Below are 26,559 nucleotides of genomic sequence, written 5' to 3' on the forward strand. Positions count from 1 at the left end.
ATGTACATTGCAGTACAAGTATACTTTTATATATTAAGGTTGGGAATATCAATCACTTACACATCAATCAGAAAGCTGGTGACAGGATAAGCAGTGATCACATTTACAGAAAACCGAACTAAGATGTACGTTCCTACAGAGTCTTGTCCGATGCTGTGGCACATTCCTAACAATACTGTACACCATTCCTACAGTAAGTTGAAAAAAGTGTTATACCCCTTAAAAATTTCCACATTTTTTCATGTTTTAAAATGTATTTTATTGGGGTTTTTTATGTGATAGACCAATACATTGAATTGTATGTATAGGTTGTATAGGATTATGGTCCTTTTGTTCACCACTCCCACCATGCAGTGAGAGCCTGAGACCAAGTGATGAGTCTCACTTGGTATTTTAAACGTGTCAATGCAACAATACAGACTGGCTCTGAGGAATCGGGGATCGCTCCACGAAAGGCGTCAGAAATCCATAGGGTCCCCTGGCGTGTTGGCCATAGTCCCAGCGACCTTGTTGCTTTACGTCCATCGCGGACTTTAATATGCTTTTATGACTGATTTGTTTGTATGTATATTTCTTTCAATTTTTACATTAATAAACATCACTTGGGTAATAGACAAGTTTGGTGCGCCCTCTTTTTGTTTTTTTCTGCAGTGTTACCATTGGGTGTTCCTTGACCCTTTGAAGGCAGCAAGGTCTGTGCATTTACCCGGAAGCCATAGAGATCCTAGACAACATCCACCGCTGTCACATCACTTTTTGAGTGCAGGAAAGTCTTTTTTGTCATTACTCCACAAATCTGGCCTTTATGGAAGAGTGGCAAGAAGAAAGCCATTGTTGAAAGAAAGCCATAAGAAGTCCTGTTTACAGTTTGCGAGAAGCCATGTGGGGGACACAGAAAACATGTGGAAGACGGTGTTCTGGCCAGATGAGACACAAAATTGAACTTTTTGGCCTAAAAGGAAAACGCTTTGTTTGGCGGAAAACTAAAACTGCACATCACCCTGAACACACTATCCCCACTGTGAAACATGGTGGTTGTAGCTTTATGTTGTGGGGATGCTTTTCTTCAGCAGGGACAGGGAAGCTGTCAGAGTTGATGGGAAGATGGATGGAGCCAAATACAGGGCAATCTTAGAAGAGAACCTGTCAGAGTCTGCAAAAGACTTGAGACTGGGGTGGGGGATCACCTTCCAGCAGGATAAGGACCCTAAACATACAACCAGAGCTACAACGGAATGGTTTGGATCAAAGCATATATTTATGTGTTAGAATGGCCCAGTCAAAGTCCAGACCTAAATCCAACTGAGAATCTGTGGAAAGACTTGAAAATTGCTATTCACAGATGCTCTCCATCCAATCTGACAGAGCTTGAGCTATTTTGCATAGAGGAATGGGCAAAAATGTTGTAAAGGATGTATAAAAAATATACATCCCTCAAAAATAAAGTTTATATTATATAGTTTATATGATATGCTCAGCAGCAGCCTGGAACCAAAATCCTGCTCTGAAAAGGGGACACATTTCCTAAAACTGCCTGCACAACAGGTGGAAAGGAAAATGCAGTAACATGTTCCTTGTGGGAACTTTCTTCAGTTGCACTCTGTTCCTCCATGGTAGTATATGCCCCATGTGTCTTGCAGGTAAGAAATATCATATCCAGGGCCATAACCAGAGTTGTATAAAGTACTCGAAACCCATACTTGAGTAATCAATCAAAAAGTGACTTGAGTAGAAGTGGAAGTGCTCTATCAAAAAGTGACTTGAGTAGAAGTACTAAAGTATTCAACATTTTTTGTACTTAAGTATTGCAAGTAGTTTCTTTAAAAGTTTTGCGACTCAAGTACTGAAAGTAAAAGTACCAGTAGTTTTGAAAAAAAAAATTGCTACTCAAGTACTGAAAGTAAAAGTACAAGTACTGTGTTATGTAGTTATTACAGAAAGAAGTCAAAAATTTGAACATCATATTGTTTTTTTATTATTTCAAATGCAGCTTTTATTTATACATACAGCAGCATTTATTTTCGTATGCGCTGATAATACACATGTTTTGAACTTCATGAAACCTGCCATCTACTGTTCTGGCAGTGGTAATTTTTATAATAGTAACGAGTAACTATGCAGCACAAAAAAAAAAAAAAATATTGGAGTAGAAGTATTGAAATCATTGAAAAAATGTAGTGAAGTAAAAGTGGAAGTAGGAGAAAAAAATTCTACTCTAGGAAAGTACAGATACCGCCTTTCGGTACTTAAGTACAGTAGTGAAGTAGTTCTACTTAGTTATTATACATCTCTGGCCATAACTAGCACTAACATCATCTATTGTATGTTCCTGTGACAAGTAAATGCTGCCACTGGGTAATGAGAACAAGCTACATGTTTGTTTTATAGTTAGTTTGCAGATATATGTTTCTAGTGTCCAGGACATGTGATTTTGGTACTCCATTACTAAAATGCTATTCAGAAGCATTTGAGACTATATATGCACAGTTTTATGTATGTTTGTTTTGTTTTATGATTGTTTTACATGGTGACATAGTTAGTCAGGTTGAAAAAAGACAAAGTCCATCCAGCTCAACCAATAAAAAACAAAAAAGAAAACACAACCATACAATCCCATATACACAATCCTATACCCACAGTTGATCCAGAGGAAGGCGAAAAAACCCCCAGCAAAGTATGATCCAATTTGCTACAGCAAGGGAAAAAATTCCTTCCTGATCCCCCGAGAGGCAATCGGATATCCCCAGGTTTTGTTCAGTTGCACCCTGTTCCCCCAGGGTAATGTATGTTCCATGTGTCTTGCAGCTACCATTTGTTAAACATCCCAATTTCACCTGCCCCTATTGCACTGTGGAATATATTCATCATATGTGCAACAAAACTGGCGCCCGACGTGGGGCGTGGGTGAATAGAGCAAAGAAAAGTCACAGAAGGGATCGCTGTATGTGAAAAAGTGAACGAAAGAAAACTGCCGCAATTCCTGTGATAGAGCCCAGAGTGGAGACAGCTTGTCTGCAAAGGGGAACAGAGACAACGAATAAAGACAGCCTAAGGTCCTGTGAAGGATATATGATAAATTAACCCTTGTCGTGCCAGAAATGTCACATTTACAAATGGAGATGGAGAGTGTACAAGATGAAATCAGCCGATCTCTAACTTAGATGAGTTAGTGAGCTGTCAGTTGATCAAAGCATCAGAAGAAAGTATGGCAAGAGGCAAAACCCGTCACCATTACATGAGGATAGTTAATGAGGTTCTGGATGAACTGGTAGAGATTGAGAGTGCAGAGATTGTCATGGAATTTCTACAGGCAACTAAGAAATTCATCTCTGAGTTACAGAAAATAAATAATGCTCAAGCACCAAGCAATAGTGACAAAGTTTCCCAAACTGAACAACAATTAGAATATTTAAAACTACAGTATTACATTAAGCAGGAAAAACTTTGAGACAAATAAAAATTCAAGGGAATGCCATTCACAATCAGAACCTGTTTTAGCTGCTAAGACACCTCACCATAGTAACTTACCAGAAGTCACAAAAGGAAAGGACTTTAAATTGCTGGTCAGATAGGTGAAAGGGGACAGAAAGACATACTGTCTTATACTAACCTCATACACCAGCTTGATACGGGACTACAGGAGGATACTCAGAGTCGGAGATTGTGGAAGCTTTAGTCAAGGCCATAAGTCCTGGTTTAAGTCTCGGAGGCATGCTGGAAATGAAGATTGAGCTGACCCTATGCAACTGAAAAAAATACTAAAAAGTCACTGCAAGGAAGAAAATGCTTCAGATTTGTACCAACAGTTGATTAACATCTCACAAAATAGCAAAGAGACTCCTCAGAACTTTTTATTTTGAGCCATTGAATTGAAAGATCGCCTTTTGTTTGTTTCACATATTAAAGCGGTTGTAAACTCAATAAAAAAAAAAATAAAAAAAAAAAAAAACCTGCAAGACAAAGGCATAATGAGCTAGTATGCAACGCATACTAGCCCATTATGTGTAACTTACCTGAAAACGAAGCCCCGACACGGACCCCCGGACATCGCTGCGGGCGCTGCCATGGTCCCTCGTCGTCTCTTCCGGGTTCGGCGGCTCCGGCACGCTGATTGGCCGGAAGAGACGGCTCCGGCACGATGATTGGCCGGAGCCGCGATGACGTCACTCCCGCGCATGCGCGCGGGAGTGATTTTTCCGGCAAGCTCCCGGCAACTTAATTGAAGGTCCCCCGGACCTTCAGAGCGCATGCGCCGCTCGCACGAGCGGCTGCATGCACTGTAAATATCTCCTAAACCGTGCCGGTTTAGGAGATATTATTTGTACCTACAGGTAAGCCTTATTATAGGCTTACCTGTAGGTAAAAGTGTCAAAAAGCGGGATACTACCGCTTTAAAAGGTTCAGATGAACACTTTGGGACTGAACTAATAAAGAAAAAATTCCTAAGGTCAGTAGGTACTGAACTGAAAAGTTATCATATCAAGTTTTAACTAAAGCAATACTTAGATGACCCTTCTGTTTCAGACGAGTTGCTCATAGAAAAAAAAGAATGTAGCCGCTAACATGGAGATTGAAAGGGAACAGAAGCAAAAGATATCCTAGGCCAGCAAAACCAATGAATCTCAGCAAGTGCCAATCCAATACTCTACATCAGGGGTCTTCAAACTATGGCCCTCCAATTGTTCAGGAACTACAATTCCCATCATGCCTAGTCATGTCTGTGAATGTCAGAGTTTTACAATGCCTCATGGGAAGTGTAGTTCTGCAACAGCTGGAGCGCCGTAGTTTGAGGATCCCTGCTCTACATTGTACTCAAGAACCAGTTTGTCTAGTTACCTGTAGACGAAGGTCAGATAATGCCAGAAAGACTCAGTACAAGAAAAATGTCGAAGTACCACAAGACAGCTCACACAGATCTCTGAAGAGGACTCAGACAATGAATCTGATGATGAACAAGAGCATTGGAAAGCTTTCATTCCTGTACCTCAATGTTTCTGATGGGATCCTTTCTGCAATGAAAAGTTTATTCGGACTGCTTTGCAAGATCAATGGTTTGCTGGCGAACATGTATGTACCTTTAGACACAAAAAGTCGCATGACAAGTCACAACCCATTGGTTTCAATGGCACCCTTTCCCATTTATGAGACTTTGAAAATCGGCAACTTTGAAAAGGTACCTGCACTACTTTCATGCAACTTTTGATGCAACTTTGATCCAGAAAGAATAAAGTTGGCTCAAAGTCGCATCAAAGTCACACTCTAAAGTCGCACTCTAGCCTAGTGGCTAGGTTTCCACTAGTGTGACTCTTAAGTCGTGCGATCTAAAGTGCAGCTTTGATCCAATTTTACACTCTCTGGATGAAAGTCGCATCAAAGTAGTGCAGGTACCTTTTCAAAGTCGCATCGATGGGAACGGGTGCCATTGAAATCAATGGGCTGTGATTTGTCATACGACTTTGTGTGTACAAAGTCGCATGACAAATTGCACTAGTGGAAATGGAGCCTAAAACTCATTACTCACATGTAATGAGCAATAGAAATCGATCTGTATCCTCAGCTTTCAAAAATGTTCCTTTGTACCATATTTATATCACATATTGCGCCGGTCACATGACCCCCCCCCCCCCTCTCTCTCTCTCTCTCTCTTAGGAGAAGCTGCTAGCCTAAATGAGGCTATGAAGACAGGAGATCATGGTAAAGAATGGGGGTTGGGCCGGGCAGGTCTAGGTCTTAGGTCTAAGAAAGAATGACAACCTTTTCAGGAAGTGAAAGACAGCTTAGCAAATTTAGATAAAGGGAGATAGCATTGGGGTTGAAGAACAGGAACAAGCTGTTTGTCTAGTTTAGATATGACTTTCTAAACTACACAAGCAGCTAGCCAGAAAATGAATATTATCAAATATAAAGATATTTACTGTAACATACTATTAGTAGGAAACATTTCATTTTTGACTGGAGTTTCCTTTTAACAATAAGGAGAGCTAATGAGCAGAAAAAGTCAGGCAGATCACAAGTTAACGATCAATGATATAGATAATATACCTAACTGAGTAATAAAATTTAAATATTTTTTATTATAAAAGTAAAAGAGGGCAATATAAAGCTAGTGGAATATTTGACATGCATCAATATCTTGTTGGATGAATGTAATAGCAATTCTTAATGAATTCTCAAGGTGCTCATCAGATATTTTGGTTCAAATTTTGCCCTTCGTGTGCTTCTTCATTGAAAATAATTGCTCACAAATATAAATGCTGCCGAAAACTGATGACATGAATAAGGCGTGATTATGAAGAGTGGGAGATTATATAAAAGTCCAGTAAAGAGACACCCGTCTCATTTTTCTTTGGCATCACTAAGTTTAAACAAAGGGGGTGTGAGTGTATATCCTCACGTGAACGCGCCTAGGATTCTAGTGAGATTTTAAATTAAATATTATATATTGTGTTATTATACAAACTGAAATTATAAATACTGAAATTATAAATTTTCTTTGAGCAGCTAGTCAAAACAACAGGGAGTTGTGTACATAGTGAATATAAGGGGAGACAGCGCTCAAAGATGTAAAAGTGTCTGAATTTACACCATCAAAAACACATTGTGAAAATACATAACACATGAAATCATGATAGAATTATGTTGGGAAATAAACTAAAAAAAGTTCATATGAAGAGCGAACCCCCAACTGGTTCTTCAAAGTGCCAAGTATTAAAGTGTCCATGCTATATAATAAATGATGCAAAAAATATTGCAATAAAAAGTGCTAGTGCAAATGTGCTATTATAATTAAAATTATTCCAAAGGTCTTGCGTGCTCAGTGCAAGGGATTGTCCACATGCAGGATTAGACACTGGGGGGGATCCGTCACCGAGTTGTGCACCCACTTACCAGACGGCCCCTTGGGGTCTAGCTTAGGTAAGTGGTCTTTGGAATGGTTCCCAATCTTCCCACAAGCCGTTCCTTATGCAGATCCTACTTGAATGTAAAATCATCCCACTACTCTGGAGGAGCCGAATGATGTGTTCACTGTCTATCCTCTCGGTGGGTGTGGTGGTCTCATAGGGGGCACAAGGAAGTAGGGAGACTCATGGTATAGTACGCATAAACTTGTTTAATCCAAAAAATAGTAGTCACTTACATGTCAGTATGAATAAAATGGCTTTCAATCCAGGAAGTACTGCAATGGCCGGTATGCGTTCCGGCATGCGTCCCAATAGCCGGAAGTGACGTGGGCGTAGTGCGTGACCCGACGCGTTTCATCAAACGTATGATGTCATCAGGGATCACTAAGTTTAACCCCCTTTTTTACAAAAAAACAAATCAACATTTTTAAGTAAGTTTACAATTTTTTTGTTGGGCCTCATTCATAGCCGTAATTGGATGCGCAGGTTGGCCACTGCTGTATACAAGTTCATTTTTACATGCATCGCAGGAATCAATTAACAACTGACACCAATAAATTGTACGATAGAGATTTTATTGGCATATTACACAAGTCTGAATATTTCACATATGTTGTGCTCTGATACCACTATTATTTACACTCCAAGCTAACTTCAGAAAAAAATACAAAATACATGATGTGGTATATGGTATGTACACAGGTTACACCTGATAATACACAGGGTCTAATATATGAAATCTGGAGCAAAGGTGTAAAAGGGCAGCTGCCCACGGCAACCAATCAGTTGACAGCTTTCATTTTTATCTAGCTCTAAAGTAACTACAGATTAATTCTAATTGATAGCTATGAACAACAACGACCTTTGGTATTATAGAAGAGCCTCATGGGTGGTTTTAAGGGTTTGTGACCTCCTAAGCTGCTTCAAGTTGCTTTTGCTTTCTTGGGAGAGAAGCAGTTTTGACACAAATGCCAAAGTACACAAGCCCTGGAGATGCTTACAGACATAAGATCGGTTTCATCCAATATGGTTGTAATGAGACACAAATGTGTGTCTGTATGCAACTCCTGATCTCCCTTCGCTGTGCCTTCCTAGGGTTATATGACTTTGATTTTTCAAGCCAATGGCTATTGTTTTCTCCTGAGATAGGCCAGCGCCAGGGTTGTGCATAGTCTACTCCACCTCTCTCCTCCATAGGCACACAAATGCACATTCAGAAATTTGTAGAACAATTTTTTCCATCTGAAAGATATATTAGAGATCTGTAGGTAGCATAAGCTAAATGTAAATTCCCATTGAAGAATAATAACGTAGTAATGGGACTTTTTTTTTTCTGTGCAGTAATATCCTTCCTCCACAGGTCACTTCAATACAATTTTAAGTTTAAAGCTTAAAACATAGCTTTGGTTTTCTTTTTTTTTTTTTCCATAATTGGTTTTCATTATTAAGTATAGAAGAGAATAATTAGAACCTCTGTCCGTTTTTAAAGATTTCACCAGTGCACACAAAACTGGAATTCATCTTCGAGTGTGGGGTGCAAGAGCAACTAGTGGATGGTGCCAAAGCACTCACAATAACAATATATTGCCAGCTCACCTCAATATTCTGCAATCATATTGTTTCCATTGATGTTTGTTCTGCACGTCATATAAAAAGTGTATTTTGGAACCACCAATGACATGCCACTTTGCCTGATAAAAGGACCCCTGGTGGTTCCTTCACAACGTTGTACTTTTTGTATGACATGCAGAAGAAAAGTCAATAAAGACAATTTGATTGCAGAAGATTGGAGTGTGCTACCAACTTATTTGTATTCCTCTCACCTCCTTGCCAGGAGAAAAGGGTCAGAAGGAAAGAAAGTGGTGGAAAATCTCTTCAGGGAGTAAAGAGATATTATAAAATTATATATATATATATATATATATATATATATATATATATATATATATATATATATATATTTTTTTTTTTTTTAGTAGATTGGGGAAAAAGTTAAATATTTTTCAAATTACCCATCTGATTTGTTCATGTGTCCCCATCCTGAAGACCACCATTTTCCATATTTCCCATCCTGGTGTTCAAAGGAGAAGAGATGAAGGGGAAGCTCTATAATGAACCTTTTAGCTGGAGTTGTGGCTGGTGTATAACAAGTGCTGTTCCCTATCATTCTTTTTACTGCATGGGCTGTTAAAGTATGCAGCAAGCAACATTTTGTTTCTTCGCCTTAATGTTTACATCAGCACAGAATTTCATGCTTTTCCCATAGGAGCAAGCAGAATGTGGATTTCTACAGGCATAACTGGATACTCCCAAGAGTCAGAATAAGCATAAAAGAAAAAGAATATGTGTTATATAATATTTCCAGAAGTTTATTATATTGTTGCCTGCCCTGAAATATTCTCTATTTGTATACATTATGCGTCTTACAAATTCCAGCTCTTGATTGGCAGAACAATGGGGTTCCAAGAGATAAGGATGTCCATTGCAGGGCTAAACTACTGTAAATAGGTTTTGCCATTGAAAGAGGATTGAAATGTACACTTCTGTCAATAAAATCAAAAATAAAATATACATTTTAAAAGATCTTAACTCTCCTTAAAGCAAGGTAAACCTAATACAGAATACCATATAGAAATAACGGAAGAAGCATGCTAATGCCCTTATATGTTGCTCTACACTGGCAGGCAGTTTCCGCAGAGGCCGCTATCTTTACAATACACCTTTTTTATTATACAATTATGACAATATAAAAGTATGCATTTTAAAAACTTTCAATGTATAATCCAGGGCAATACTGCAATGCTATATAGGCACATAACTGGATTAAAGCAGGATTCCCCCAAAAAATATGTCATAGTTTTTATTGGTGAATGCAAAATTTGAGCCCCTGCTGGGTATTTGCTGTTGTACAATGCCCTAGTGAGTAGGCCTCCTGTCACCATTAATATGGCTGTGATAGGTTAACAGATTACAAGACAACTAAGCCAACTGTGCCATAAATACACATATCATGAATCCTCTAGTGCACCCATTCTCAACCAAGGTTCTGCCGAACCCTAGGTTTCCTTCAGAGGTTGCTAGAGGTTCCTTGAGGTGTGGCTGATTGACCTCCCATTTAATAGAGGCCACATAGTTCTGGAGCCAACACCACTTGTTGAAGCCAGCTGCGTTAAGCCAATGATCTTTTTAGCTGTCTATAAGGGTGGGTAGCCTTCTGATGACCACTGTAGGGGGACATTCTTTCCACTGGCCATCAATGTAAGGGGTGTTTTTCCCATTGACCCCAATTAATTGGTTTAACAGGAGTTCCCCAAGACCTAAAAAGTATTTCAAGAGTTCATCTAAGGGAAAAAGGTTGAGAAAGGCTAATCTAGTTTATTCTGTATAGAAACATAGGCCAATGACAAAAGACATTCATCTGAAAAAGCAGAGCATTGTCAAAGTCATGTTAGTGGTGGCAGAAGACTCCAATGACACAAAATCAAACAGTAGTAAAAACCAAGCTAGGATGAAATATGGCCCCACCACATTTCTAGGGGGAATTGCTCTTTGAAGACTGGCACCTTATATACATAGAAAATGCAACAAAAGTGCAAAAGTAACTTGAAATATTTTCAGCGAACAGTTCAGCTTTAGCTCAAGTTCTCATAATACGTTGCTTTCTCCATCAGGTTACAGAAGTCAATATTGTCCACATTACTGCAGATCTAATACTTTTGTTAAACCTTTACCAAGAGCATCCTTTGGCAAAGATATTGGTTAAATGAAGTACAAATGTCTATTGATGGGTTATAAAAACTTGAATAAATGCATTTTACATCTGTGTTAAGAACATTCTAATATTGAATGGCTATAAAGCATGAAAAAGACGAATTTACGTAGAAGCTTTTATGTGGAAACTGATAAGTGATCACTAGGCCGATTTCCATCACAGATTGGTAAAATTATTTTTTCTGCACACATAATCTTGATAATATTGCAATCAGACTGCAAACGTGTGTATTACTCTTGTTGGAACAGTGACAAAACCTTATGTCCTTCATAGAGTTGACCCTTGACATGAGGCTGTGGCAACAAGTAAAAAACATGAGAAAATTCTGGCTTACAGGTAGCTGTGCAGCTCAAATTCCACTCCATGGTTTGATTGGTATTCTTTAATCCATTGTAGCCTTGTTTGGCATCTTTTTCATGTGTTTCGAGTAGGACTGCAAATTTCTTGATTCTTTATAACCAGTGTGTGGTTGGGTGAGGTTGGGTTGAGCTCAGGGAGAGGATGGTGTTGAAACTATGGAACAACCTGTCCTGCCTTTTTCTTTTTGCAGGTTCAGATTCAGGATCATTTAGAAGATGGGGATATTAGCATTGACAATGACTTTGTTTTGGGGGCAGTCATAAGCAAAAAAGTAATGCCAAAAGAAAATGACAGAAACCTAGATAGATAGCCTGTGCCCCGATTAACTTTAAATGTAGAACATTCACGGTTGACTGGAGTGCAAATTGAATTGTTGCCAATGCTCATGTTGTTGTTTGCGAATCTCAGTTTGAAGGCATTGTGCCATGTCTAACAAACCTCATGCGGCATGTGCTTGGCAGAGCTATGCATATCATTCTAGGATGTCTTGAGATTGCAATGGTTCCATCTGGTCAAACTTCATTAAATGGCTTTGGTGCTTTAAAAAAAAAAAGAAAAGGAAGAAGACTGTTCTTATTCTTCATTTGTGAGCAGAATCGAAAGGCTTTGTATAGATATGGAAGCTGTCTTACAAAAGCTGCTATAACATAGTCAGCAATATAGGTCTTCTTATATAGGAAATACTTTCACGTTAATGGTTCAGTCAGCAGGTAAGATGAACAGAAACGGACATGGGTCCCTATACAGAGAAGTGCAGCCGAGAACAGCCTTGCATGGCCCGAGAAGCATGAAGAAACAGTCTTTGATACAGCTGAACAGAGATGTGGAACATCAGCCTCTGGATCATCTTAAGATCTTGAAAACATCTGGGATTACTCATAGTACTTTTCTGCCTTGAGGACTTGGCAGTACATCAGCATGGAGAAGATCAGACCGAACACCTAACAAAGGAAAGAACAACAAAAGGATTTACTTCCAGTCAGTGATTTTAGGTACGCAATACAGCACAAAATGTAAAAACATGCACAAAGGCAAAACTCGAAAGAGTTACATGAGTAATATTAGATATTTACAATGACTGTCTAATGCACAACAATGATTATGTATATTAAAAAATGCAGCGCTCATAAAGTAACATATGGTGTAAATGAATATATGAAAGTCCACTTCAAGCTGTCGAAATGAGTTGTATAGTCCACCGACAACACCCTTAACGTGTGACAATCCGTCTATGAAATAACAGGGACAGTGAAGACCTCCACCACACACAAAGTAGCCTGCTGGCCTCTTACCAGATGGGTATGACCACCGCTCTCACAATGGTCACACAACGCTTGTTGTTATAAAGCTTGATAATCGACCCTGAAAGCCTTCCAATAGGTGCTGCCAATTCAAATGTCGGATCCCAAAGTAGAAGTAGCCAGGCACAATTACTCCCCAAAGTTAAAAAACAGGGGGAAGACCATGGTGAAGTACGTTTTCACAGGTGTATGTTTATTGAAAGTAAAATGCACTCACCAGATACATCATCATAAAACAGCCTTGAATCAATAAAACCACTGTAGCAGTAAAGCACTTCCAGCTTGTGACGTCGAACCGTGATGAAGCATTTTACTTTCAATAAACATACACCTGTGAAAACGTACTTCACCATGGTCTTCCCCCTGTTTTTTAACTTTGGGGAGTGATTGTGCCTGGCTACTTCTACTTTGGGATCCGACATTTGAATTGGGAGCACCTATTGGAAGGCTTTCAGGGTCGATTATCAAGCTTTTTAACAACAAGCGTTGTGTGACCATTGTGAGAGCGGTGGTCATACCCATCTGGTAAGAGGCCAGCAGGCTACTTTGTGTGTGGTGGAGGTCTTCACTGTCCCTGTTATTTCATAGACGGATTGTCACACGTTAAGGGTGTTGTCGGTGGACTATACAACTCATTTCGACAGCTTGAAGTGGACTTTCATATATTCATTTACATCATATGTTACTTTATGAGCGCTGCATTTTTTGTCTATAGTTCTTTATCACATTGTGGTTAATGCTGGCTGCTAATCTTTGAGAGCGCGGATATTCCACAATTTTATGTATATTAAAAGCACTTTAATAATGACATCATGTACCTCCAGGTAGACCTGTTCATAATTTGTGCATTGCTACTCTGTATATGTCCAATAGTTGGTATCTCAATTAAAAGTTAGGGACCACACTTATCAAATCTGCCTTGACAGGGCTGTGTGACTTCACAGGTAATCAGGGAATTGCCTATGCCTCCTTCCTTCCCTGCCTGATTGATGGCTCCATACAATGCTTCAATCAGACAGATACAGCCTGTGAGTTAATTGTATCTGCTATCCTTTTTCCTTTCAAAGCCCACAATGCTCTGGGAACCTACGTGTGCCAGATTTGTAAAAGAAAAAAAAATATGCAAAAAAATAATATATTACAAATCTATAACATTTGCTTCAAACTATAAAATATTCCAAACCCTTGCAGCTTTCCCTTAAAGTGGTTGTAAACCTCTCAAATTTATTATGAACAAAACCTACCCCTCTATAGTGTGTACTTGTCTCATTCCAGAGCACTAAGTGTAATTTCTGTCTGCTACCCTGCTCCTCTGCTAACTGCATGAGTCACTTCTGACATGTTTTCCTGACACCAAGAGAAAAAAAAAAAAGGTGATGAGGAAGAGAGCTCCAGCACACAGCATGTGATTGACAGCCTCAGCTCTACTAATGTGTGCTGTGTGAAGGGGGGTGTGTCCCTTCCCTCAAATCAGCTCTCATAGCTCTCTTCATTGAGCTCTGCAGAGTGCAACTTTAGCTCCCCTCCCCTTGCTTTTTGAAAGCTCAGACAACCTGTATAAATTCTACACTTTGAACAGATGTAGAGAAGACTGCAGATAAACAGGTACAATTTATGCAGGGGGATTTGTTTAATTTCTGTGTATCACCTGAGACCAGTCACTTTACTTGGTACTGTAAATGTAAGAGTTTACAACCCCTTTAAAGCAGAAGTTTAAAGAAAAATCAGTATAAGGGCTATACTTAAACTTAATCCAAAGCCACTCTTGTGCTGGTGCCGAAATCCTCTGTCCTTTGCACACCCTCCCATACCCCACAGCCATAATCTTTTGCTGCTGTGATTATTAGAGATGAGAGACCGGTCACAGTCATTCATCATGAGTACTGACTATGCCCGCCACCCCCCTCCTCCCCTCTGCATACTTAGAAGCTGATCACTTCCATCGATGAAAAGTGATCTATGTATGGAGGAGGTGGACCTTTCATTCATCTGCCCATTCTCCAATCATACATAGCTTTTCATGAAAGATATAGTACAGCATCTATAAATTTTGGAGGGGGGCAGAATGGATGACATAGTCAGCACTTTTGATAAGTCTCTCATCCCTCGGGTCTACTAACCCCCACAGCACCAAAATATTACGGCTGCGGGGTATGAGTGGGGGGCAGAGAGCAAAATATTTCAAATATGACAACTGGTACCAACATAAGGAACACTTCTGATCAAATGTAAATATGTCCCTTGTGCTGATTTTTTCAACAAAGGTTTTACCAAAACGCAGGCTTCAAATGACAAGTGTGCTACAATGCCAAAAAAACTATTTTCCCTTTCTGGCCTTTGCAGCAAAAACCTCTACAGCATCTTGTACCTCCGATGTGAAGAAACTGTGCTACTCATTGACCACTGTCCAGGCCAGTTCTGTCATACCTTACTTCTATTAAAGAAATTGCCAAAGTAAGGACAAAGACTTGTCATTAGTCTCTATGGCACATGCAGAAAATTCTTATAGACACAAATAATGCTTGAGCTGACAACACTAGTATTGCTTTGTCAGTACAGTACTCTTTTTTAAACATGTCTACTGGTTTTGGAGTCTTGTATCAGACTGTACCAGGTTTAGCTCCATGAACTGGCGTTGGGTGCTGGATTGCATTCTGCATTGACCTGTGGTCTGCTGGGGAGCTGCAGACTGATAGAGGTAAGGGGGCTTATCTAAGTTCTGAGGGTTGTTGGAAGCTGAAAGGAGTAAAAGTGTGCGATCTGATGTCTAAGGCACCTTGGGGCTGAAAAAAATGAGGAGACTGATCTAAGACCAAAGGGAGCTGGACGTTGAAAAAGGGAATGGGGCTGATCTGAGGTCTGAGTGGAGTTGGAGCTGAAAGAAGTAGGGGGTAATGCCAGGACTGAGGGGTCATTTGTGAAAGGGGTCTGATCTTTGCAATATATATTTTATATACTGTGCATAAATACAGTATATTTGATTTGTATCTACAACAGTGCACTTCTTTTTTAAAGCTGAAATCCATACAGTATAAGAGAACTGGTCAATAAGTCTCATGATCCAGACCAGGGGTCTTCAAACTACGGCCCTCCAGTTGTTCAGGAACTACAATTCCCATCATACCTAGTCATGTCTGTGAATGTCAGAGTTTTACAATGCCTCATGGCATGTGTAGTTTCGCAACAGATGGAGGGCCATAGTTTGAGGATCCCTGATCTTGACCATATAGCTAGGTCCTACACTCTAAGACCTCTCTATAGGCTATACAGAAGATGAGCCATATAGCTTGGTCTAGGACTGACTTTAGCCAGTGACTGGACATTGAAGGAGCAGCAGCACACTAATGAGATCAGCGCTCTGCTCTTTCTTTCTCTTCGGAAGTACTCATTGTTTCATACACATCAGTACCCAATGCAGTTCTGTCTGATTGGCTCATAATGCTGTACCTCTTACAGAAATCTGATTACCCAGACTGTATACTAGCTGTATGTAAAACACTGTTTTTATCGACATATAACTCCAGGATTACCTGTTTACTCGGCGCTTGCAGTCACACACAGTCCCGCCTCCTTGGCCAGCTCCTATGATAGACAGAACACTGGTCCAATGCCGGGACATGTGACGTCTATCCTAAGAGCCGGTCCAGGAGGCGGGACTGTGTGTGTGACTGCGAGCGCCGAGTAAACAGAGATCCCCGCTGTGTAATGCAGCGATGCTCGCCCCATCCTCTTCCCCTCCATAGCAGCCAGGTACAATATCGGCGTATAACACACACACACGATTTGTCCCCTATTTGCAGGGGGGAATTAAGTGTGTGTTATACGCGTTAAATACAATACATTTAAAGATTTTCTCTAATTATTTTGTAGCCAAATTAAACAAAGGATGGTTTTATTTGCCTGAATATTGGTTGCCTGGCTGACATGCTAATCCAACACTCCAATAAGAGCTGTCTTTGAATCACTGAACTGCAATAAGTAAATGGATCAGAAGATCTCCTAGATTGTAAGCTCTAATGAGCAGGGCCCTCTGATTCCTCTTGTATTGAATTGTAATGTGACTGTACTGTCTGCCCTCACGTTGTAAAGCGATGCGCAAACTATTGGTGCGTTATAAATCCCGTATTATAATAATTAGATATCACTACCTCCTCACTTTCTGCGTGCTTGCTCAAAATCAATGACTTTTAGAAGGAGCTTAGCAATGGCAGCCTCCTTATCGTTTGCATGACAGATTTCCTTGATTGACTTGCATTTTTATTGACCAGTAAGTAAATTGATGACGGGCTTGTGAGTGTCAAGAAGTATCTATTAGCACTTTTCCACTGCATGGAACCGAACGGTTCGGCTCGCTTTTGTGCTTTTTCACTGCTGGTACCGCATGGTATGGGGTAGGAACAGTTCATAGTTACATAGTTACATAGTTACATAGTTGGTGAGGTTGAATAAAGACAAAAGTCCATCCAGTTCAACCTGTGTAGATGTGTGTGGCTGTAATCATCTTGCATACCCCTGAATGTTCTGATCCTTGAGATGTACGTCTAAGAGTCTTTTGAAAGCCACCATACTACCCGCAGAAACCACCTCATGTGGTAGAGAATTCCACAATCTTGTAGCCCTAACAGTAAAGAACCCCCCACGTTGCCTGAGGTTAAAACGCTTCTCCTCTAATCGCATTGTATGCCCCCGAGTTCTCATGCAATCCCTTCGACTGAACAGCTTTTTTTCTAAGCCTAGATCCCCATTTAGATATTTAAAAATTGCTATCATGTCCCCCCTCAGGCGTCTCTTCTCAAGGGAGAATAAATCAAGCGATTGCAGACGCTCCTCATAATCAAGGTCCTCCAATCCCCTAATTAGTTTAGTTGCCCTTCTCTGGACTCTCTCCAGCTCCAACACATCCCTTCTGAGGACTGGTGACCAGAACTGGACCGAATACTCCAGATGAGGTCGGACCAGAGTTTTATAAAGTGGAAGGATTATAGTTTTATCTCTGGAATACATCCCTTTCTTTATGCATGCTAATATTCTGCTAGCCTTGGCAGCTGCCGCTTGACATTCAATGCTGTTGCCTAGTCTATCATCAACCAAGACTCCCAGATCCTTCTCCATTTTTGATTCTCCCAAGGGTTCCCCTCCTAACGTGTATTGTGCTTTTATGTTTCTAGTCCCCAAGTGTAAAACCTTACATTTCTCCACGTTAAACCTCATTTGCCATGTCTTTGCCCACTCCGTTATTTTGTCCAGGTCATTCTGTAGGATATCTGCTTCATGCTGTGCTGTTATTGTCCTGCCTAATTTTGTGTCATCTGCAAAAACTGATATTGAACTACTGATCCCGTCCTCAATGCTGTTTATGAATAAATTGAACAAGGTTGGTCCTAGGACTGAGCCTTGGGGGACCCCGCTTACTACCTCAGACCAGTCTGAGTATGTGCTGTTTATTACCACCCTTTGGATACGCCCTTTTAGCCAGTTCCGTATCCAAGAGCAAACCCTGCTGTCGATACCTGCAGACCTTATTTTATAAATTAAGCGCTTATGGGGAACTGTATCAAACGCCTTAGCAAAATCTAGGTACACCACATCCACTGGTCTGCCCCTATCTAGCTCACAGCTCACCTCCTCGTAGAATGTTAAGAGATTGGTTTGACAAGAACGCCCATTTGTAAACCCGTGCTGGTTACTACTGATGATGCTGTTGTTCTTAGCAAACTCTACGATATAGTCCCTTATCATCCCCTCCAGAAGTTTACATACTACTGATGTCAGACTGACAGGCCTATAGTTTCCCGGTATATGCCTCTGACCCTTTTTGAATATCGGAATCAAAAGTTCGGTACGGTACGGTACGGCGGCGCTTTTCCACTGCATGGAACCGAACGGTACGGCTCTCAAAAACAGTACCACCTCGATTGTGGTTCCAAGAGGTACCATACCCGGTACCATATCCCACAATCCTTTGCATGCAGTCACTACTAGCCACTGATTGGTCAGAGAATCCCACCCACCCTGTTGTTATCCCACCCACTTAACTTTAGTACTACTTTAGTGGAAAAGCAAACCATACCGTACCATACCAAACCATTCCAACACCGTACCATGCGGTACCAGCAGTGGAAAAGCAAACCGGGCCAAGCAGGGCCGAGTAGAGCCGAGCCGGTATTTGCAGTGGAAAAGTACCATAAGAGTCTATAATATAAACTATATTTTGTAAAGTCTGCCAAAGACTAGCAGATCTGAAAGAAGAGAAGCAACCCAAGTTTTAACAGTCCACCTGTGTTTGTGTGAAATAGGTCAGATTAAGCAAATTGTACATTTTGGCATCTGGAACCAACAGAGCAACTTATCGCCCAAAAAAATATGCCTGTGGATCAGCCGTATCAGATTTAACTCTGGACTTTTAAGTTCCTCAGTTTTATATGGCACAATGTAATCTGTATAGGAGAACTCACCTGTACAACAAGAATGCAGATGCCAAAGATCCCCACCGAGGAAATGTTACTTTCAACCCACTTCTTCACTTTCTGATAGCATGGCTGGGAAAATACACAGGAAAACAGATATCAAGGTCAATGAGAAGAGAATTCTAGTTTTGCAACTTATTCATACAATTAATTTGATGCTCAAACGATAGCAAGATGGTATTCTATTTTTCAATGTCACAGCTGACACTCCTAATGAGTGGTTGGCTGAGTGTACTTGCCACCAATCACTTTTGTTTCCTCATTAAGGGACACCTGCTGGGGGATGCCTACTCAGCACACAGACCAAATCAAATGATAAAAGCGCACATTAAAACAAAACAATTGACTAATCTTGCATCTTATAATTTCAGTCGTAGTTTCTGACATTAATTTCTGCACATCCATATATCTCATACAGCGATTTTGGTGATTAGAAAGGTCATTGAACACATTCAGACATTGCAGACACCCCTATCAGTGGCTCTTGCTGCCTATTGCCAGGGTTGTATTATTTCTGATCATCAACTATTGTTACCCCTAGGATCAGATCTACTGGGACCATGTCATTTTGTATATGCATATGCTGTAAATCAGCTTAACGACACTCAGGAACATCTGAATATTCTCCATCATCTTAGGCCAACCTACAACACACCTGTACTGGGAAAAGTAAGTAAGTGCTATGGCATACGAAAGTCAGTGGGTTATCTTAGATAGGAAGTGAACATATTGTCCCGAAAGTTGATATGTTGAAAGTAGAAAAAAAATGGACATCCTAGTTTGTTGTATATAGAGCTAGTAGCTGCAGACTGGTCAGGGTGCCCCCATGTCCACAGCCAAAAGCGCCTACAATGAGCACGTGAGCATCAGAAAGAAGTGGACCACGGAACAATGGAAGAAGGTGGCCTGGTCTTAGGTCAACCTACAACACACCTGTACTGGGAAAAGTCAGCAAATGCTATTAAAAAAGTAGGGTGGGTGGCTACTGTACTTGGTTCTTACAAATGTTGTCTTTTTAAGTGTATTATGTTTAAGTTCATCTCTAGTTTTGTGTGGATTCTACCATGCCAGTACAGCAAGAGTACACCGATCAGCCCTAACTTTAAGACCATCGACAAGTTATGTGAAAAAAATGGATTTGCTTGCTACAATGGCATCTGAAAGTCAGTGGGTTATATTAGGTAGGAATTGAACATCTTGTCCCTGAAGTTGATATGTTGAAAGCAGAAAAAAATGGACATCCTAATTTGTTATATATGGGGCTACATAGCTGCAGAATACAGACTGCAGCCTACAGCGGCCGCAGCCTACAATGAGCACATGAGCATCATAAAGAAGTAGACCACGGAACAATGAAAGAAGGTGGCCTGGTCTGATGATTTTTGGGATTGTATGATTTTTTTTTTTTTTTTATTGGTTGAACAAGATGGACTTGTGTCTTTTTTCAACCTGACTAACTATGTAACTATATAATTTACATTTTTTTTACATCATGTGGATGGTCGGGTGCATGTACGGCGCCTACCTGGGGAAGAGATGGCACCAGGATGCAATATGGGAAGAAAACAGGCTGTTAGAGGCAGTGTGATACTTCCGGCAAAGTTCTGCTGGGATACCTTGGTCCTGCCATTCATTTGGATGTTACTTGACACTTACCACCTCCCTACACATTGTTGCTGATTAAGTACCACCCCCTTCATGGAAATGGTATTCCCTAATGGCAGTGGCCTTGTTCACCAGAATAACCCTACCGCACCAAAAACAGTTCAAGAATGGTTTGAGATGTTGACTTGGCCTACAAATTCTCCAGGCCTCAATCTAATCAAGCACCTGTGGGATGTGCTGGAAAAACAAGTCTGATCCACGGAGGCCCCACCTCACAATGTACAGGACTTAAAGGATCTGTGACTGATGGCTTAGTGCCAGATACCATAGCATAGCTACAGAGGTCTAGTGACATCTATGCCTCTATGGGTCAGGGCTGTTTTCACAGCAAAAGGGGACCTATTCAATATTATGTGTGTGGTGATAAAGTTATAGCTGATCAATGTATGTTTTTGCACATTTTTTGACAATACATTCTTCCAAAATCCAATCTTCTGGGACCCTATAGATGAAATTTCTGCACTATTACTCTTCTTGGGTTTACAGTGCATCCAGAAAGTATTGACAGCGCTTCACTTTTTCCACATTTTCCAAAATGGAATAAATGCATTATTTTCTTCGAAATTCTACAAACAATACCCCATAATGACAATGGGAAAGAAGTTTGTTTAAAATATTTGCAAATTTATTAAAAATAAAAAACAAAAAGAAATCACATGTACATAAGTATTCACAGCCTTTGCTCAATACTTTGGTGAAGGACCTTTGGCACCAATTACAGCCTCAAGTCTTTTTGAGTGTGATGCTACAAGCTTGGCACACCTATTTATGGGCAGTTTCTCCCATTTTTCTTTGCAGGACCTCTCAAGCTCAATTAGATTGGATAAGGAGCATTAGTGCACAGTCATTTTCAGATTTCTCCAGAGATGTTCAATCGGGTTCAAGTCTGGGCTCTGGCTGAGCCACTCAAAGGCATTCACGGAGTTGTCCCATAGCCACTCTTTTGTTATCTTGGCTGTGTGTTTAGGGTTTTTGTCCTGCTGGAAGATGAGCCCTCATCCCAGTCTGAGGTCCAAAGTCCTCTGGAGCAGGTTTTCATCAAGGATGTTTCTGTACATTGCTGCATTCATCTTTCCCTCAATCCTGACTAGTCTCCCAGTTCCTGCCACTGAAAAACATCCCCACAGAATGATGCTGCCACCACCATGCTTCACTGCAGGGATGGAATTGGCCAGGTGATTAGCGGTGCCTGGCTCCCTCCAGACATGATTTTAATCTTTGTTTCATCAGAACAGAGAATTTTTTTTCTCATGGCCTGAGAGTCCTTCAGGTGCCTTTTTGCAAACTCCAGGTGGGCTGTCATGTGCCTTTTACTGAGTGACTTTCATCTGGCCACTCTACCATACAGGCCTGATTGATGTAGTGCTGCAGAGATGGTTATTCTTCTGGAAGCTTCTCCTCTCTCCACAGAGAAAAGCTGGAGCTCTGTCAGAGTGACCATTGGGTCCTTGATCACCTCCCTGACTAAGGCCTATCTCCCCTGATTACTCAGTTTGGCTGGGCAGCCTGCCCTAGGAAGATTCCTAGGAATTTATGGATGATGGAGGCCACTGTGCTCATTGGGACCTTAAATGCTGCTGAAACTTTTTTTTTTTACCCTTCCCCAGATCTGTGCCTCAATACAATCCTGTCTCGGAGGTCTACAGACAATTCCTTGGATTTTATGGCTTGGTTTGGGCTCTGACATGCTCTGTTAACTGTTGGACCTTATATAGCCAGATGTTCGCCTTTCCAAATCATATCCAATCAATAGAATTTATGAAAGGTGGACTCCAATTAAGTCGTAGAATCATCTCAAGAATGATCAGTGGATCATTCCAAATCATATCCAATCAATAGAATTTATGAAAGGTGGACTCCAATTAAGTCGTAGAATCATCTCAAGAATGATCAGTGGATCATTCCAAATCATATCCAATCAATAGAATTTATGAAAGGTGGACTCCAATTAAGTCGTAGAATCATCTCAAGAATGATCAGTGGATCATTCCAAATCATATCCAGTCAATAGAATTTATGAAAGATGGACTCCAATTAAGTCGTAGAATCATCTCAAGAATGATCAGTGGAAACAGGATGCACCTGAGCTCAATTTTGAGTGTCATGGCAAAGGCTGTAAATACTTACATACAAGTGATTTTTTTTCATTTTTATTTTTAATATATTTGCAAAGTTTTAGAACAAACTTCTTTCACATCATCATAATGAGGTATTGTTTGTAGAATTTTGAGGAAAAAAATTAATTTAATCAATTTTGAAATAAGGCTGCAACATATCAAAATGTTACAAAAATGAAGCTTTGTGAATACTTTTAAGGTGCACTGTATATTATTTTTCTGGCCATTATAAAATATGCCTATTCTCTATGCTGGATATATTGTTTTTTTTTATTTAGAAAATTAAAAATGAAAATCTAGACCGTACAAAGCGGCACTCAAATACCCAAAACTCGAGTGTACAAAACAGAGGAATTATAACAGGTATTCTTGCTTTTGGAGTATCTGGGAAACATAAGAAGCCAGAGCTGACTCAACCAGCCCAGTTTTTATTAAAACATCACTATTAGCTTTACTAACCCTTTAACCACTTGCCGACCGCCGCACGCCGATCTACGTCGGCGGTCAGCCCCTCACAGGCAAAGTGACGTAGGGCTACGTCACTAGCTTGTGAGGGTCTAGGGAGCGAGGGCGCGCCGCCGGAGGCGCTCTCCCGCTCCCGCGTGGTCACGGACCCCCCCGCCGGCCACTCTGCGATCGGCGGGGGAGAGGGAGAAAGTCAGGCAGCTTGTGTAAACAAGCTGCCTGTCATTCTCCCCTCTGTATGAGAGCTGATCATATGGATCTACTATGTAGATCCGTTGATCACTCTGCATACAGCTGAAGCCACAGCCAATCACAGTAAGAATCACGCCCCTAGGGACACACACAGCCCCTCCCTCTCAAATAAAGTTAACCCCTTCACTACCAGTGTATTTTTACAGTAACAGTGCATATATATAGCACTGATTACTGTAGAAATGTCACTGGTAACCCCAAAAGTGTCAAAAATGTCAGTCAAGGGTCCGATCTGTCCGCCCCAATGTCGCAGTACCGCAAAAAAAATCGCAGATCGCCGCCATTACGCGTTAAAAAAAAAACAACAAAAATGACAAAAATCTTTCCCTTAGTCAGTAAACGCAATAACTTTTGCGCAAACCAATTAAAATACGCTTTTTGCGATTTTTTTTACCAAACATAGGTAGGATAAAACAAATTGGCCGAAAATGTTAAAAAATTTTGATTTTTACATTTTTATTTGGGGGAATTTCATATAAAAAAAAGGGAAAAATATTGCTATTTTTGCAAAATTGACGCTCTTTTTTTGTTTATAGCGCGTGATCAAAAAATCGCACAGGTAATCAAATACCGCCAAAAGAAAGCTCTGTTTGTGGGAAAAAAAGGACGCCAAATTCGTTTAGGTACAGCGTCGCACGACCGCGCAATTGTCCGTTAAAGTCACGCAGTGCCGAATCGCAAAATAGCCCCTGGTCGTTTAGCAGCCAAATCCTCCGGGGCTTAAGTGGTTAAGGGCTCCCATATAGAATAGAAAGAACAAATGCTGGCAACAGGCCCTCTGTGCTTGTCTGAGTCATTGCCTTGCCAGAAGCTGTGGCCACTTTTCTGATATGGCATTAAATAAATGGAGTGTGCATGTGAAGAGTACATTGTCTTATCTATAGGAAAAAACAATCAGTTCCAAGCTTTTCGGACACATTGCAGAATCTCTGAGAAGGATAATATGGATTTTTGAGGTTTGTAACTGTAGTCTATCACTTGGCAGCTACGAGTAAAAAATACTATTCCACTGAAAATGTTTGTTGCTAAATTTAAAATTGGTTGAAAAGAAAACAGAAAAGGTCTAAACGTAATTTACATAGTTACATAGTAGGTGAGGTTGAATAAAGACAATAGTCCATCCAGCTCAACCTGTGTAGGTGTGTGTGGCTGTAATCATCTGACATACCCCTGAATGATCTGATCCTTGAGATGTACCTCTAATAGTCTTTTGAAAGCCACCATACTTCCCGCAGACACCACTTCTTGTGGTAGAGAATTCCACAATCTTGTAGCCCTAACAGTAAAGAACCCTCCACGTTGCCTGAGGTTAAAACGCTTCTCCTCTAATCGCATTGTGTGCCCCCGAGTCCTCATGCAATCCCTTCGACTGAACAGCTTTTTTTCTAAGCTGAGATCCCCATTGAGGTATTTAAAAATTGCTATCATGTCCCCCCTCAGGCGTCTCTTCTCCAGGGAGAATAAATCAAGCGATTGGAGACGCTCTTCATAATCAAGGTCCTCCAATCCCCTAATCAGTTTAGTTGCCCTTCTCTGGACTCTCTCCAGCTCCAACACATCCCTTCTGAGGACTGGCGACCAGAACTGGACAGAATACTCCAGATGCGGTCGGACCAGAGTTTTATAAAGTGGAAGGATTATAGTCTTATCTCTGGAAAACATCCCTTTCTTTATGCATGCTAATATTCTGCTAGCCTTGGTAGCCGCCGCTTGACATTGCATGCTGTTGCCTGACATTGCATGCTGTTGCCTAGTCTATCATCAACCAAGACTCCCAGATCCTTCTCCATTTTTGATTCCCCCAAGGGTTCCCCTCCTAACGTGTATTGTGCTTTTATGTTTCTGGTCCCCAAGTGCAAAACCTTACACTTCTCCACATTAAACCTCATTTGCCAAGTCGTTGCCCATTCCGTTATTTTGTCCAGGTCATTCTGTAGGATATCTGCTTCATGCTGTGCTGTTATTGCCCTGCCTAATTTTGTGTCATCAGCAAAAACTGATATTGAACTACTGATCCCGTCCTCAATGCTGTTTATGAATAAATTGAACAAGGTTGATCCTAGGACTGAGCCTTGGGGGACCCCGCTTACTACCTCAGACCAGTCTGAGTATGCGCTGTTTATTAAAGCAAAGAGTTATTAGTAGTTCTGATAAATAAGCATTATTGGTATTTCAGTCAATGTGGATGTTAGCATACGTATGCAAATTATAGATTGCAGTATAGTAATTGCATGGCCAACTAGCATAGCTCCCGACTGTCCACGATTTCCAAGGGACTGTCCCTGATTTGTCCTCATTTCTTCCTCATTTTGGTCTGATCTATATAGTTGTATATAAAATGCACTATTTATCCTTGAAAAACTGTTTCCCAATGCTAAACCTTTCATCCAATTTCTAAATTGCTGCATTTGTAAATTTCAAAAGCCAATATAAAGGAATAGTGATTAAAAAAAAAAAAAAAAAAAAAAATAAGCACTTGTAGGTTTAACTAATCACTTTTTTGTAGAATTTTCCTTTAAGGGGGCGTGGCTGGGGTGTGTCTTATGCCTACATACTTTTGCTAATAGGTGTCCCTCCTTCCCATCCCAAAAAGTTGGGAAGTATGCAAACATGGAAAGCTATTTTATCATTAAACTAAGATGGTTTATGAAAGTGTTTATCGACAACACCTGATGTCCCTTGATAGGCATACACTCGGAAGGATTGAAGAAGAAAAGTATGAAGACTGCATGCTAACATCTTGGGGTTTGTGTGTGGATGAAAGTGGCCAACTAATATCCTCCAGTACAGAAAAATAATAATTGACCATCGTATATTGCTTTTTTGCTTTCTTTGTGTTTTTATGTGTTTACTGAAAAGAAAAAAACTTATTTAAAACTAAAGTTAATCTTTACGGGAGCAATATGGTTCCTTTCCCTTAGACTTCTGGAGATATCGCTAGCTTCATAACTTTCTCCTCGCGTGAAAGCAATCTCCCCAAATTAAGATCACCTTAACGGCATTTGAACGCCTTTGGTCAGCCAATGAACCCATCGCACATATGATTTCAGCCCTGTATCAATTGCTTCTTTCCACCGCACCACCACATAAACCGGGTTATGTCAGGGAGTGGGAACGGGACCTACTAGAGTCTACAAATTATGTTATATATGTTTGAAAATGGATCAGTCCTGCTGTACTGACTGCCTATCTCATTTCTTGAGGCTCTAAAATACCAGGGCAGTACAAATAGCCCCAAAATAACCCCTTTTTGGAAAG

The 26,559-nt window shown here is 40.5% G+C and overlaps 1 protein-coding gene across 3 annotated transcripts in view; it reads right to left on the minus strand.

Moving 5' to 3' along the window:
* Positions 1-11,582: 11,582 nt before the first annotated feature.
* Positions 11,583-26,559, minus strand: part of LOC309568012 (tetraspanin-4-like) — a 202,304-nt gene continuing 187,327 nt past the window's right edge. For all 3 annotated transcript variants that reach the window (XM_082273579.1, XM_082273580.1, XM_082273578.1), the window contains 2 exons: positions 18,791-18,874; positions 11,583-11,975 (listed from right to left, as the gene is read on the minus strand). In XM_082273579.1, the coding sequence (XP_082129705.1) occupies positions 11,907-11,975; positions 18,791-18,874 (153 nt within the window). In that variant the 3' untranslated portion in view covers positions 11,583-11,906. The remainder of the gene's footprint in view (positions 11,976-18,790; positions 18,875-26,559) is intronic.

The sequence above is a fragment of the Pelophylax lessonae genome (genome assembly GCF_965119305.1).
Source record: "Pelophylax lessonae genome assembly, chromosome: 12".
NCBI lineage: Eukaryota > Metazoa > Chordata > Amphibia > Anura > Ranidae > Pelophylax > Pelophylax lessonae.